Source organism: Chiloscyllium punctatum, chromosome 23 (genome assembly GCF_047496795.1).
Source record: "Chiloscyllium punctatum isolate Juve2018m chromosome 23, sChiPun1.3, whole genome shotgun sequence".
NCBI classification, from domain to species: domain Eukaryota; kingdom Metazoa; phylum Chordata; class Chondrichthyes; order Orectolobiformes; family Hemiscylliidae; genus Chiloscyllium; species Chiloscyllium punctatum.
Window position 1 is genome coordinate 77,214,784 of NC_092761.1, and position 14,599 is coordinate 77,229,382.

Below are 14,599 nucleotides of genomic sequence, written 5' to 3' on the forward strand. Positions count from 1 at the left end.
CACGTATCAGTCCAAGCCCGAAAGTTGTCACAGACTTGTTACAAATGGATGCTGATTGCTTCAGTAGTGACAGAATCATAAATGATGCTAAACATCAGCAAATATTCCTCCTTATGATGAGGGGAAGATCATGAATGGAGTCCTTGGGCCTAGACCACCACCCTGAGGAACGCGTGCAGTGATGTCTTGGGACTGAGACAACTGACTTCCAACACACACAACCATCTTCCATTTCACCATATATGACTCCAAATGAGGAAGTATTAACCCCACCAAATGCCCAATTACTCAAGTTTTACTGGGGCTCCTTGATGCTACATTTTAATTCAAACATCTTCTTAGTCAAGAGCAATCACCTTCACACAAACTTCTCTTGTTCAGTTCATTCTTCCACATTTATTCCAAAGCTGTAATGAGATCAGGAGCTGAATGACTCTGGCAGAACCCAAACTGCCTGTCAATAAACAAGTGGCAGCTAGCATTTTCAACAACACCGTCCATCACTGTGCTGATCGACAGTAAACTAAATTAATCGATTTGGATTGTCCTCCTTTTTTGTGGACAGGATATAACTGGGCAATTTTCCACATTGCCAGATAGGTATACAGCGTGGCTAGTTCTGGAGCACAAGTCCTCAGCACTAATGCTAAAACAGAGTGAGTAACTGTAGCCTTTGCAGGATCTCATGCCTTCAGCCATTCCTCAGCAATGTGTGCAATAAACCAAATAGGCTGAAAGCTGCAGTCTGCAATCCTTGTAAGCAGCAGTGGTGGACCATTCAGGGCATTTCTTGCTGCGATGGTCACACATACTTCAGTCTTCCCTTTTGCACTGATGCACTGGAGTTTCTCCATGGTTGAGGATATGACTGCTGAGCTCAGGTCTAATTCTTTGGTTGAGGAATTGTCTAGTTCTGATGACTGAATGCCATTTCCATTGTTTGTCATTCATGCTGTCATCTCAACATATGGCATACCTCGTGCTACTCGTGGCACATCCTCCTCACACTTCATTGAAACAGGATTGCGCCCCTGGTTTGACAGTAATGCTGCAGTGGGGGATATATATTGGACCATATATTATAAAAGGTAGTTAAATATAATCCTGCTGATGGCCCACAGCATTTCATGGAAGCCCAGTTTGGAATTGCTAGATCTGTTCGAAATCTATTCTGTTTCACACAATCGCAGTACCAGTTAAACAATGGAGAGCATCTTCAATGTGAGGACAGAACTTCATCTCTGCCATGCCCATACAGTGGTCATTCTAACCAACAGTGTCATGGACAGATGCATCTGCAAAAGGAAGGCTGGTGAGTTGGTGGTCAAGGAAGTTTCTCCTTCTTGCTGGTTTCCTCACTAACTGCACAGATCAGGCTCAGTATCTATGTTCATTATGACTCAACCCCTAGTCAGTATTGGTGCTACAAAGTCAGGTGACAGGTATACAGGTCCCCATCTAGATGCCATTCTGTATCTTGGCCACACTCAATGCTTCTTCTTCCAAAGGGTGCTCCAAGTAAAAGAGTACAGATTTGTTGGCTGAGAGGAGGAATGGTAGGTGGCAATCAATTGGAGAGCTCCTTAACTATGTTTGACCTGATGCTACAAGACTTCATGAGGTTTGGAGTCAAGGATGGGGATTCCTAAGGAAACTCTCTCCTGACTGTATGAAACTGTGCTGCCACAACTTTGGGAAACACAGAGGAACCTCAATTATCCTGCATTCGATTATCTAAATTTCTGATTATCCAGCAAGATCGCAAATTCACGATGCTTGGCTTAACTATGTTATCTGGCATTCGATTATCCACAATTCAATTAGCCAAATGAAATACTCTCTGTCCGTGTCCTTCCGTGAGGTTCCTTTGTACAGGTGATCTATCCAGCCAATATGTTAGAACATATGCAGGGGTGATAACCATAATGTTGGAGTCATAGTCTGTGAATCATGCCTTGTTTATTTTGCTTGACTAGTCTATCTCACATTTTTTCCAATTTTGACAAAAGCAGCTGGATAATATGAAGGAGGATTTTGTGCAGTCAATAACACTAGGCATGACAGTACTTTGCTCAAATGTTGACATATTTCACATCTTCAGATGTTCACTTTTATCAAGGTTCATGTTTCAGCCTCTTCCAACATAGCATGCCAAATTACAAGCTTGATAATTATTTTCTCAAAACCTCTCTACTTTCACTCAGCCCAATGTGGAACAATTCGTCATGTTTGGAGAATAAATTATTGGTCATTCCTACTCAAGCTTTGATCTTTTTAGAGCAGAAAGAACCATCTTCTAGCAAAATGCTTCTGGGTACTTCGATTATTCCAATTGTTAAGCATTTTTCTTGTCCTCTGCTATTCCTCCATTATTTCTTCAAATCTGAGCAACCTTTCTCTTCCTTGCATTAATTTTCATTGTGAACTTTCAGCACTTCATTCATCCTATCCATTAGTATTTGAAGATCATCCATTGTACTAGTCATGACAGCTTAGATGTCTACAGCAACTGACTTCCTACTTTAATGTCTTTCTGTACTTTCTTTTGTAATTCTTTTATCATGGCTAGACTATGAATTGTATAATGTGGTTCTGGATGGAGCGGGTCAACTGGAGACATTGTAACAGCAATGAAAAAGTTCTCAGAATGATAGAAGTGGAAAGATTGTTTTCTTAGTATTACCAACACAAGGCAATGAACTTAGATTGATCATATTCCAAGGTATAATAACCTGATTAAGGTAGTTACTGAGAGAATTCAGACTAAGAGAGAGAGAAAAAGAAAATAAAAATATTAGACAATTTGAAAGTGAAAATGAACAAGCAAATGAGAAGGAAAATACTAGATCACAAGGAGTGGAGAAACTCAGCAGGTCTAGCAACATCTGTAGAGAGAAAACAAAGTTAATGTTTCAAATCCAAACAATTTCAGTTTTTGCATGTTTCAGATCTCCAATATTCATACGTCTTTGTTTTATAAAGGACTGAGAGATGATCGGGGCCCTGTCCTTAGGCAAATGACAACAACTGACATATTTGTAATGAGTTTCCCATACAATAAGACTCTGAAAAAGGTGTTTTCAACATAATTTGAAAAAAAAAATGCTGCTTTGCAGAACAGCAATCTTGAATACACAACCTAATATGGTTTCTGATTTGATTTCTCAGTTAGAAATGCATACACATCTCTGCAGAATACAACAGGGAAGAGATAATTTTATGATTCATTTTGACTGTGCCAAGAAAATATATTTTGCGAAGTGAAGATAACAGAGAAGTGACACAAATGCAGACTCCACAGAATTTTTCAATTACCCTTTTAGATCAGAATGAAATTAGGGAATACTTTCTTCAGTGTGGAATCATCCAAAGACTAGTACAGCGCAACAGTCTTCTCAGTCCACCTGCACTGGCACATGATGCCTTTTCTCAAGTAAAAACCTTTTGCCTCTATGTGGTCCGTATTCCGCTATTCCATGCCTGTTCATGTATCTGTCAAGATGCCCCTTAAATATTGCTATTGCATCCACTTCTACTATTTCCTCTGACAGCACCTTCTAGGCATTTACGACCCTCTACATAAAAAAAGTATTGCCTCACATCTCGTTTAAACCTTTCCCTTCTTACCTTAAAGCTATGCCCCTGAGTAACTGATATTTCTAACTTAGGGGAAAAAAAAAGACTTTGACTATCCATTTCATCCACGCCTGTCATAATTTTGTCAATCTCCATCAGGTTGTGTCTCAGCCTCCAACATTCGATTTGACCAATCACTCTCCTTTAATCCAGGCCCTGCTCCTCAGGTAATTATCTGGAAGCTCATGCTGCAGCTGCGACAGTTCCAAGTGTCCAGTGATTACATATCATTGTAATTAATGTGAAAGCCAAGCTTGTGAGATCAAAGGTTTAAGCAAATGATAGAAGGTTGACTAAAACACAATACTGAACAACCTCAGTTATCAGAATGTCAAATATCCAAATTTCAGATTATCCGAACAAGATCTCAAGGGCCCTTAAAAACGTTACATCAAAGGGGTGTTACTGACACTGATGTGACGACCGCAATGAGGAAATGTGAGTGCATCAGCAAGGAGGTTGATGAGTTGACTGTAACAGCATATAGGATTTTAAATGTTCTAATGTTTATGGCATGGGACAGGGGTGTGGTTTGAAGGATGGTCAGAAGAGCATTTCAGTAAGCAAATAAGATTGCAAATGAATGGATAGGATTTCACCTGGACTGAAATGATGAGAGCGTTGTCAAAACCGTGATGAGAATTTTGATTACTCTGTTTCAATTTGAAAGCTGATGAATGAAACAAAATCAGGATGACTAAGGAGTTTGTATTCGGTGATGAAATGTCTGGTTTTAGTATTTCCAGTGTTTTAATTGCAGGAAATTATGACCAAGCAAAATTGCCAAAAATACCCACACTTACTAAATTGTAACTCATGTTAAGATAGTAAATATTTAAAATTAAAAATTACTTCACGTTAGATAGAATTACTTTGACTCTTATACCTGCTGTGAGGCATAATGTTGCATCTAAAGATATATTCGTCCAAGACTGACAAAATTATGGGCGGCACGGTAGTTCAGAGATTAGCACTGCTGCCTCACAGTGCAAAGGACCCGGGTTTGATTCCAACCTCAGGCAACTGACCATGTAGAGTGTGCACATTCTCCACGTGACTTTGTGGGTTTCTTGCGAGTATTCTGGTTTCCTCCCACAAGCAAAAGATGTTCAGGTTAGGTGAATTGGGCATGCTAAATTTCCCATAGTGCTCAGGTTAGGTGCATTAGTCAAGGGTAAATATAGGATTGTAGGGGAATGGGTCTGGGTGAGTTATTCTTTGGAGGGTCAGTGTGGACTTGTTGAGCTGAAGGGCCTGATCCCATACTTAGGGGTTCTATGATTCCATGAAAATTGATGCCGACAATATACATTTAATAGATGCCTCATCTGAAGAGTCCATGAAGCTGTGATTGGAGCAGTGGAGCAAAGAAACATAAGCATCTCAAGCAACAGCGACTGGATATTTTCTTCGAAAAATAATAACCGACCTCCACCTCAATGAATTTTATTTACACAATAAGTGATTTTCTTTGTAAAATATCATGAACTTTTAAGCAATATCCAATGTTTGTACCCATTTAATTGATTGAATGAAATGAAAACTCTGTTACCATGCATTTTTCACATAATTACATTCAGTACAGCTTTCTGTATGATCAGATTAGTTATCCTCATAAAATATTCCCCACCTGTCTCATTCATATAATCGAGTTTGTTCTATACTTGAGGGATTCAAATCCATGGGAACTGCTAATAATGACACACCTCAGTGGTTGCTGGAAACAAGAAATGCTGGAGATCACAGCAAGTCAGACAGGATCCATGGAGAGAGAGTAAGCTAACATTTCTCAGCCCAAAACTGCCACTCCAGGATGTTTCTGACAGTGAACGAGAAAAAAGCAATTGTAAAGACAACTTACTAAACTATTCTTGCCAACCACACTTCCAAAACTATCAGAAGGTACATAAAAAATTAAGAATTTTTGGGACAAAAGTCTGGAGTCAACTTATTAATATGGTAATGGCAACAAACAACAGGTTGATAAGCCAACTCCTTTTCTTACATTTATACTTTTTACTGCATAAAGAACATGAGCAGATGGGCACAAGAAAACTTTCAAGCATAAAACTAATGAAAGTAAGTAAAGTGAAATATGTTAACTGAACTTGCCTGCTAGATGATGCCTTAGTTTCTAGATTATGGCTTGTTTTATTTCTCTTTGGCTTTGAACATTCAATCTGCAACAGATGTAGAAAGAACGTGTGAAATTATGTAAATGGTTACTAATTTATTCTTACATAAAATCAGAAAATAGGAACAGGAGTAGGTCATTGTTTTCATAATATTTACAATTCCAAATATTTTATCCAAACATATCTGGTTACTCTAGATGGAAGTTTGCTCACTGAGCTGGAAGGTTAGTTTTCAGACGTTTCATCACTATATTAGGTAACATCATCAGTGAGCCTCCAGTGAAGCACTGGTGTTAGTGACCTGCTTTCTATTTATGTGTTTAGGTTTCCTTGGATTGGTGAAGTCATTTCCCGCAGCGAGGTCATTTCCCACAGTGATGTCATTTTCAGTCCTTTTGCTTCTCAGAGGGCGGTAAATGGGTCCAGATCAATGTGTTTGGCGATAAAGTTTGCATTGGTATGCCATGCTTCTAGGAAGTCTCATGCGTGTCTCTCCACATGAACTCTGTCAACAAACACATCGATCTGGTTCCCATCTACCATCCTCTGAGAAAAGGGATCGGGCATGACATCACTACAGAAAATGACATCACCAACTCAAGGAAACCTAAACACATAAATAGAAAGCGGGTCACTAACACCAGTGCTTTACCGGAGGCTCACTGATGATGTTACCTAGTATGGTGACGAAATGTCTGAAAACGAACCTACCAGCTCAGCAAGCAAACATATATTCAGAACCTCAACCTGAGCTACAATCTTCTCAAAGCGTGCTAATATCCGGTTCCTGTCACAGTTGAGACAGCTGATACATTTTTCACACAGTCAGGAGGCTGTGAAGCAACAAAAAAACTCTTTACAAGATGAGAGAGTGAGAATACTTTTTTTCAGACATTAAACCATGTTACCACAATGAGTGAATCCCAAACAAATGAATGATAACCTGTAGGGCCTGTATATTACATTCTCCACAGAAGAATGATCAACAGTGTCAAACCAAGACTATGATCTTTTCAGCCGTTTTGATTGAAGTCTTCTACTTTTAACTGAACGAGTTCAAATCATTTATCATAGTTGCAAATGCTTCACAGAAGTCAATGTTAAATGGCAGTTTGTAGGATTTAAGGAAAAGTCAACTTAAGATATAACTTACTGTTTTTTGCCGCGAGTCCTGAATAATGTCCACTTTCCATATGCACCCTATACAGTCTGGGGTAAGACAGCCTAAACCCAAAATGTCCTAAAAATTGAAAGAAAAATTACAAGTGGTAAACTGTGGAACCTGCATTTCATTTAATTATTAAATCACATCAGGAAGTAAGGGCATACAATCAGAGAGTCTCACAGGTTGGAAACAGACCCTTCGGTCCAAATCATCCATGCTGACCAGATATCCCAATCTGACATACTTTCATTTGCCAGCACCTGGCCCATATCAGTCTAAATCCTTCCAATTCATATACCTGTGCAGATATCTTTTAAATATTGTGATTGTATGCGCCTCCACCACTTCCTCCGGCAGCTCAGTCCATACATTTACCACTCTCTGCATAAAAAAGTTACCCTGCAGGTTCTTTGCAAATCTTTTCCCTTTCACCTTAAACCTATGCCCTTTAGTTTTAGCTATTCACCCTAAACATCCCCTCATGATTTTATAAACCTCTCTAAGTCAACCCTTAGCCTCTGATGTTCCAGGAAAAAAAAAGCTGCAGCCTATTCAGCCTCTCCCTGTAACTCAAACCCTCATCTTCAAAGTATTGAACACTCATGCTCACAAAAATAGTGCAACATATATTACAATACAAACTTTTTCTACTTTGTCTTGGAGTTCTTTAATTTTGCAGCGTTTCCAGCAGTATAAATGGTACTCAATATGGCAATTGTCACTGCAGTGCACTCGAACAAACCCCTGCAAATATAGAAAAGTGAATCTATAAGTTCCACAAGCTATAGAAAAGCACCATGTATAGGCCAAAATAACTAAACTTAAATCTACCAGCATGAAAAATTTAATCCAGAGTAAAGAACTAGATTACTTGCTAATTACAGAAATCCAAACACAACAATAATGTGGAATGTTAAAAATAAGAATATACAAACTATAGCAATATAATAGTTTATAGAATGAACGACATTTCATGAAGAACTATTCCTGGTTCAATAATTTGAAAAGACATCTTGTTCTGCAAGCCCAACTGTGCGGACCCCATCCCCTCTTGGTTTTATCAAAGTCATCTGCAATTGCAAGCATGAGCAATGGATAATTCAAATAAATATGGAAAATTCTGAGAGGCTGAAGTAAATGTTCATTAAAGGTTCTAGCTAACGTCTAACTTATAATGCATGATAAGAATGCTCAGTACTAAAAATGGAAATTTATTCTGTTCTTCAACATAAACATCTTTAAATGGCCCCAGAAGGGTAATCAATAACAAGTAACACAGTCCATGGAAAAAAAAGGTAAAGAAAAGTCAACACACTGTGCAATATGTTAATGAACCACACTATCCCAAATGCATGCTCTGTCAGGTGGAAGCACATAGATGTAGCCCAAATGTCCCACAAGTGAACAAGCCATTCCTGCTGTTTCTGATCAATTACCATTGATCGTTCCTGTCAAGCATGTTTGTGCAACCATCAGGTGAGGTTTTAGTACTTAACTGTGATGCCCTCTATACTTGAGTTGTTTACGTATAAAGAATGATCATAAGGGAAAAGTACCAAAGACAGCCAGCAGCTTCTAAAGAGAAGTAAACGGATAGAAGCTGCTTTCTTATCAGGGGGAAAAGAAATTATGTCAGAAAAACAAAAGGCAAGTTGACTTTTTGCCAAATGAGTTGTTTTCTATTTTGAACTGCAAGACGGGGGGAAAGCTACAAATTATTGGATGTGTTTCTGAAGTTGGCTCAGGATTTTCTTCACACCAAGAAACAAATGGCAGCCCGCTATTCACATTCCACATAGCTGAAGAATAGTGCAACTGTGTCAAGATTTTAGCTGGAATTGAAAACAACCTTCCTGAATATTTAATTCAAAACAATGGTGAGCATTCACCTTCAGATAACAAATCTTCAAATTATTATATTGACAAAAACATGAACAAATCTAAATTAACAATTTAGTAATCTTGTGAGTATTGTTCTATTTAAATGTTACAAATTTAGATTAGATTACATTACATTACAGTGTGGAAACAGGCCCTTCGGCCCAACAAGTCCACACCGACCCGCCGAAGCGCAACCCACCCATATCCCTACATTTACCCCTTACCTAACACTACGGGCAATTTAACATGGCCAATTCACCTAACCTGCACATCTTTGGACTATGGGAGGAAACCGGAGCACCCGGAAGAAACCCACACAGACACGGGGAGAACGTGCAAACTCCACACAGTCAGTCGCCTGAGGCGGGAATTGAACCCGGGTCTCTGGCGCTGAGAGGCAGCAGTGCTAACCACTGTGCCACCCACAAATAATCTAGATTAGATTCTCTACAGTGTGGAAACAGGCCCTTCAGCCCAAACCGACCCTCCAAAAAGTAACCCACCCAGACCCATTTCCCTCTGACTAATGCATCTAACACTATGAGCAATTTAGCATGGCCAATTCACCTGACCTGCACATCTTTGAACTGTGGGAGGAAACCCACACAGACAGTCACCCGAGGCTGGAATTGAACCTAGGACCCTAGTTTTGTGGGGCAGCAGTGCTAACCACTGAGCCACTTTGCCACTAATCAATCGGCCAAACAGTAAACCCAATACTACTCAATAGTGTACAACATCATAATTCATCTGAAGTCCACCTACCATTAGATTGAACCACAATAGTGTTAAATAGCTCAAACAATGTGAGTGGTCCTGACTTAAAACATTATCTGTTTCTCTCCTCACAGAAGCTGTCAGACCTGCTACTTAATTTCAGCATTTTCTGTTTTTAATGCTAATTGTACTGTTAAACTTTTTTTAGAGTTCAACAGAAGTATGTTTATTGCATGCAAACTGCACATAAATCAAATAATTTTACCTTAAAGTCAGGATCGGATGCATAAATTTCCGGTTTTTTATTATGGGTATAACAGAATTCATAATGGCAGATAGCTTCAGGCCGTGGGTAACACAAGCATTCTTTAAGAAGGGACTTCAATAACTCCTAGGTTAAAATAAATTGCAATAATTGAACAAAAAATTAAACCAACTAAAATAATTGTTAGTTTTAGACATACAAAAAAAGATTTAATAAATTCTTGAATAAAGAACTTCTGAAAAGAGGTGGCTTGAGTATCTCATCAGCATTGCAAATACCCATAACTTGTGCTCAAATGCAACAATTCAACAGCTTATTCGGAATCGTCATGAGTCAAATGTATTAATACTGCCTTATATTGTGTATAAGCAAATGTATTTTAATTTATTCCAGTTGTGACAAATAATAAAATGTTATTTATTCTTTAATGGGATGTGGACATCACCAAGGCCAGTATCTGCTGATCATCCCTAAATTTTCTTCAAAGGCGTGTTGTGCTCATTCATGTCAGAAGGCAATTAAGAGTCAATGACATTGTTATGGGTTTGAAGTTACGTGTAGACAAGATCAGGAAATTTACTCTTCTGTTCTCCAATATAAAGATGTCAACTGGCCTAAAACGGCAGTCAATACTTAGTTTCCTGAATGCTTCTCAAATCTTTCAAATCATGACTTTACTAATCAACATAATTTAAATTCGAACCGTTATCCATGATAGGACTGAACAGGAGTTTCCAGAGCATGAGTCTGAATCTCTGGTTTAGTAGTCCAGTGATATTACAATTTTATCACTGTATCCTCCACTGTGTCTCCATTTGAATTGTTTATCATCTCTCTCCGTACTTTTTCCCAGAAGATATGAAATATCCTTATTTAAGATTAGCATCAGAAATTATTTATGTCTTACAGCAGATCTTGATCACTGTCCAATGCTCTCTGATCATCTTCCCGAATAACGCAATGGGCAGTTTGCCACCGATCCACATAAATATAAATGTAATTGATATATGTAGGCAATCACTATTATAATGTATTTCATTTTTTGTATCAACATGCAGTTGTCTTCTCCACTTCTGTATGCGTTGCACTAACTTTCATTAATTTAGTGTTCTTCCGATAAATTCACAGCTTTGTTATTTTCCATGCTCAATTAACAACCACCCTCTTCTCTGTCATACATCAGCTTTCAGTTTCTCAAAAGCTTAAATTTCTCTATTAGCTGGGGCACTGAAGCAGAGTAGATGATAGCCACAGCCCCATGACATACTGCATGGCAAACTTGCCATCAGCAAAGAGAATCACAAGGTCACCCATTTCTGTGACACAAGCAAGGAAAATCTACAGTTGACCAGAATTAGAGTCTGTGCATGGAAAGAATGCCAATCAAGATGCTGGAGACTGAGCTTAAACAGTGACAGCCCTATCAAGGTTAATTACACGAGTTGGACATTACTTTATTTTCTATTCCGAGTTCAAAAGATTACTCCTGACGATTCAGGAGTCAGAAGCAAAAATATTTCCAAAAATAAATCAAGCAACCCATGAGATACTGTCCATATAGTGGAAATTTGCAAACCTGCCCTTTAAAGGTAAAACTGCGTCCTCATTAATATATGCAAGGCACTCAATGCTTCATTTGGGTGGCTAGTTGCAACACATATTGATCCACAAATCTAATAGTGGCCAAACACAAGTTCAGACTGAATGGATCTATCCCAATTTGAAATTTGTCACTGTAACCTGCGTGAGTAATAGATACAATGCATATCGGTTTCGAGCTTGATCTGACAAGTCTCTTAAACAAACGTCAAAATGCACTCTCCCCATCAAAGAGAAATGGTAGTCATATTGTCTTTATATTAATATAAGTAATATGAATAAAAACCAATCTTCCAATGGACTTTTGTAGTTCTTGAGGTGCTTGATAAGGAACAAAATTTCAAATGCAGCTTGCAGAAATGTTAGTGAATAGATATATACCAAAAGTCAATTCAATAAATTTTTGAATGTGGAAGTTCTTCCGCAAGGAATACAATTAAGTAACTCCTCAAACTGCAAGAATGCAAGTTCAGCTCAAGTGTGTTATTTCAGTATCCAGCTGCTTACACAGAATACTCATGAGTCACATATTTTAACACTATTATATTATGTACAAGTAAAAATATTTTTAAAATGATTTAATGTTTTCTGTGTCTCCATCTGAACTCACTTTCATCTCTATCCATAACATTTTTCCCAAATTCTTTTGAGATACTGTTATAAAAAATTAGAACCAGAATTTGAGAGAGGGGAGATGGTAGGGATTTTATGATTGTTTTCAGATTCTCTGGGGTCCTTGCTGCAATCCAATGCATTCTGATTACCCAAACTAACAATGTAATTGGCAAGGCATTCCACCTGTCTGTAAAATACAAGAACATTTCCCATTACATTCTTTGTGAAGACACGATACTGTCTACTTTGTTGCACAGTCCATTCCATTTACAGCTTTGTCACTTTTCACTTTCTTGGTGCCTGAATCACCATTATAAACACAGTTGATCCAACTGTAGTCTCACATCCAGTTTTCTTCCTGCCCACCTACCCCCCCCTCCAAAAAAAACTATTAATTCCTTTGCAGATTAAAAGTGTTTAACCGATCTTGAGTATATTTAATGACCACGGTCCACTATTCTCTGGAACCATTGCACCAGCTCCGGAAATCTGCATTTGTCTAATACGCCTTTGTGGTGTTTGGTGTTCCTCCTATCTCGATTGCCACCATTGACAGCCATGCATTAATCCACATTGGCCCTTGAACAGGACATTCTTTTCTGTATGCCTCTGCCTTTTGATATTTCAGAACGGCCTAAAAATCAACCTCTTCAGCAAAGCTGGTTGCTAGTCTTTCCAAAATTTCCGTCTTGATGAATTGAGTTGAGATGATGTCTATTTTATGAAGATTTTTTGGAAATTCTCCATGTCAAACTATAAACGTATATTTTTGTTAATACTGCCTAATCTGAGTGAATCTACCTGTCAATGTCTCACATGTTACTTTCTCTTGCTTCTGAATTCCAAATTGGTTTGGGAAATATTTAACTCCCAGCTCCTTTTTGAATTGGTAACTAAAAATAAGGTCCGGTCCAATCTGAGTAAAGTTAAACATCAGCCTACACCAAGCCAAACACATTTATCAGTTAATCTTCCCAGATCATCTTTCACAAGCACAACATCAATGCAATGCACCCTATTTTGTAAGGCTGCATTTAAGCTCAGTGCCTCTTGACATTGTCACAACCTTCAATTCAAATTGAAAGAAAAATCAATTTCTACCAATTTTTATTTTTTAACCAGCTTATGAACTGAAGAGTACAAAGTTATTTGACTGAAAAACTTCACTTCTACTTAACAGGCCGATTCGCATCCAAATTCTCAGTTTTTAACTCCTCCTATATAAAAAGTAGACTTCATACTCAAAACGATAAAGTAAAATTGAGTTTTTAAAAAATGTTACTCCCACATATTGGTGATCTAGGTTATACAATTCAGGATAGTTTATAACAGAAGATCTCATGATTGGTTTTGTTCAAATGATCAGTACCAAATTACCTGGAAAGGAAAATGCATAACAGTGTTTCCTTACTTTCAGTACACCATCCCTGGTTTCTTCAATTACAGTATCAGTGCCTGGCCATGTTCGAAGTCCTGGGACTAAATTACTCTCAACTAGTCGAAGAGACTTCTCTAAAGTTGATCTTGCTTCTTTATACCTAGAAGGAAGTCGTGAAAGTTTCAATATTTGCTCTTTGCATTTTGAATAATTGTTAGTTTAGTGACAGGACAGATTTTGAGCAAGCAGCCATCTTCAAATTATAATTCTGACAACTTCCAGTTACACCCACCAGAGAAACTTGCCAAATACAAACAATTGAATCAGGTAGTAATTTAGTTCTTCTATTTCTCAATTTCAGAAAAGAACTGATTCAGTAGTTTGACAAACCTCAGCAACCAAAGAGAAATTCACCACAAAATTTGAAAATAAGTAAGTTCACCTTTGCCATTTTCTTGCACAGCAGTACGAAAGATGAACCATAAAAGGGAGCATTTTATGCATTAGAAGCTGAAACATGAACAGGCTTCAAGCAACAATAAGACAAACAGTGCATTCCAATATTCATTTGATTCAGTGCTAGAATTCTTTCTTCTGTGCATGATGTTATCACCTTCTGTTACATTTACGTCAGATCCACATCTCATGAAGTGCCAGAATCTAATCTTAAAACTATCTTCCTACTTACCTACCTAACAATACAGGTTGTTTGCATCTTCCTCTGCACGTTTCAAACACCTCCATTCTTGCCAAGTTCCCATTGCTAGAAAACTGATGTCAAGATCCTCTTTTGTATTCATTCATTCTACACTTTATTGACTGATTCTAACTATCTCCCCTCGACATCAGTGGCTCTCCTTTTAACCATTGCACGGGCTCTCCAGTCATCACCCTTCAATTAGCCATAACCTTTGCACTTTCAGAAGCCTAATACAAACTCTCTGCAGCTACGCAATTGCGCCCTTGAAATCATTATAGTATGTGCCTTTCCATAGTGCTATTTCTATTAGTTTTCCGACCGTGTAAAGCACGAACTGACATCTTTCCCAAGACTTAAATAGCTTTATTCCTTTATTAAATAACATTTTTGTCACTAAGCCATAAATCACATTAGATCACATGAACATGCTTGTCATGTATATTAAAAATTAGGTTCTAAAAAGTCAGTGTCACCACTCTCACCCAATTCCATTCTAACTGTCAAGTCA

At 38.1% G+C, this 14,599-nt stretch overlaps 1 protein-coding gene across 3 annotated transcripts in view; it reads right to left on the reverse strand.

Annotated features, from left to right (window-relative positions):
• LOC140494154 (uncharacterized) overlaps positions 1-14,599 on the reverse strand; it is a 114,033-nt gene that overhangs the window by 36,593 nt on the left and 62,841 nt on the right. For all 3 annotated transcript variants that reach the window (XM_072593222.1, XM_072593221.1, XM_072593223.1), the window contains 5 exons: positions 13,425-13,551; positions 9,800-9,925; positions 7,579-7,680; positions 6,925-7,011; positions 5,749-5,816 (listed from right to left, as the gene is read on the reverse strand). In XM_072593222.1, the coding sequence (XP_072449323.1) occupies positions 5,749-5,816; positions 6,925-7,011; positions 7,579-7,680; positions 9,800-9,925; positions 13,425-13,551 (510 nt within the window). The remainder of the gene's footprint in view (positions 1-5,748; positions 5,817-6,924; positions 7,012-7,578; positions 7,681-9,799; positions 9,926-13,424; positions 13,552-14,599) is intronic.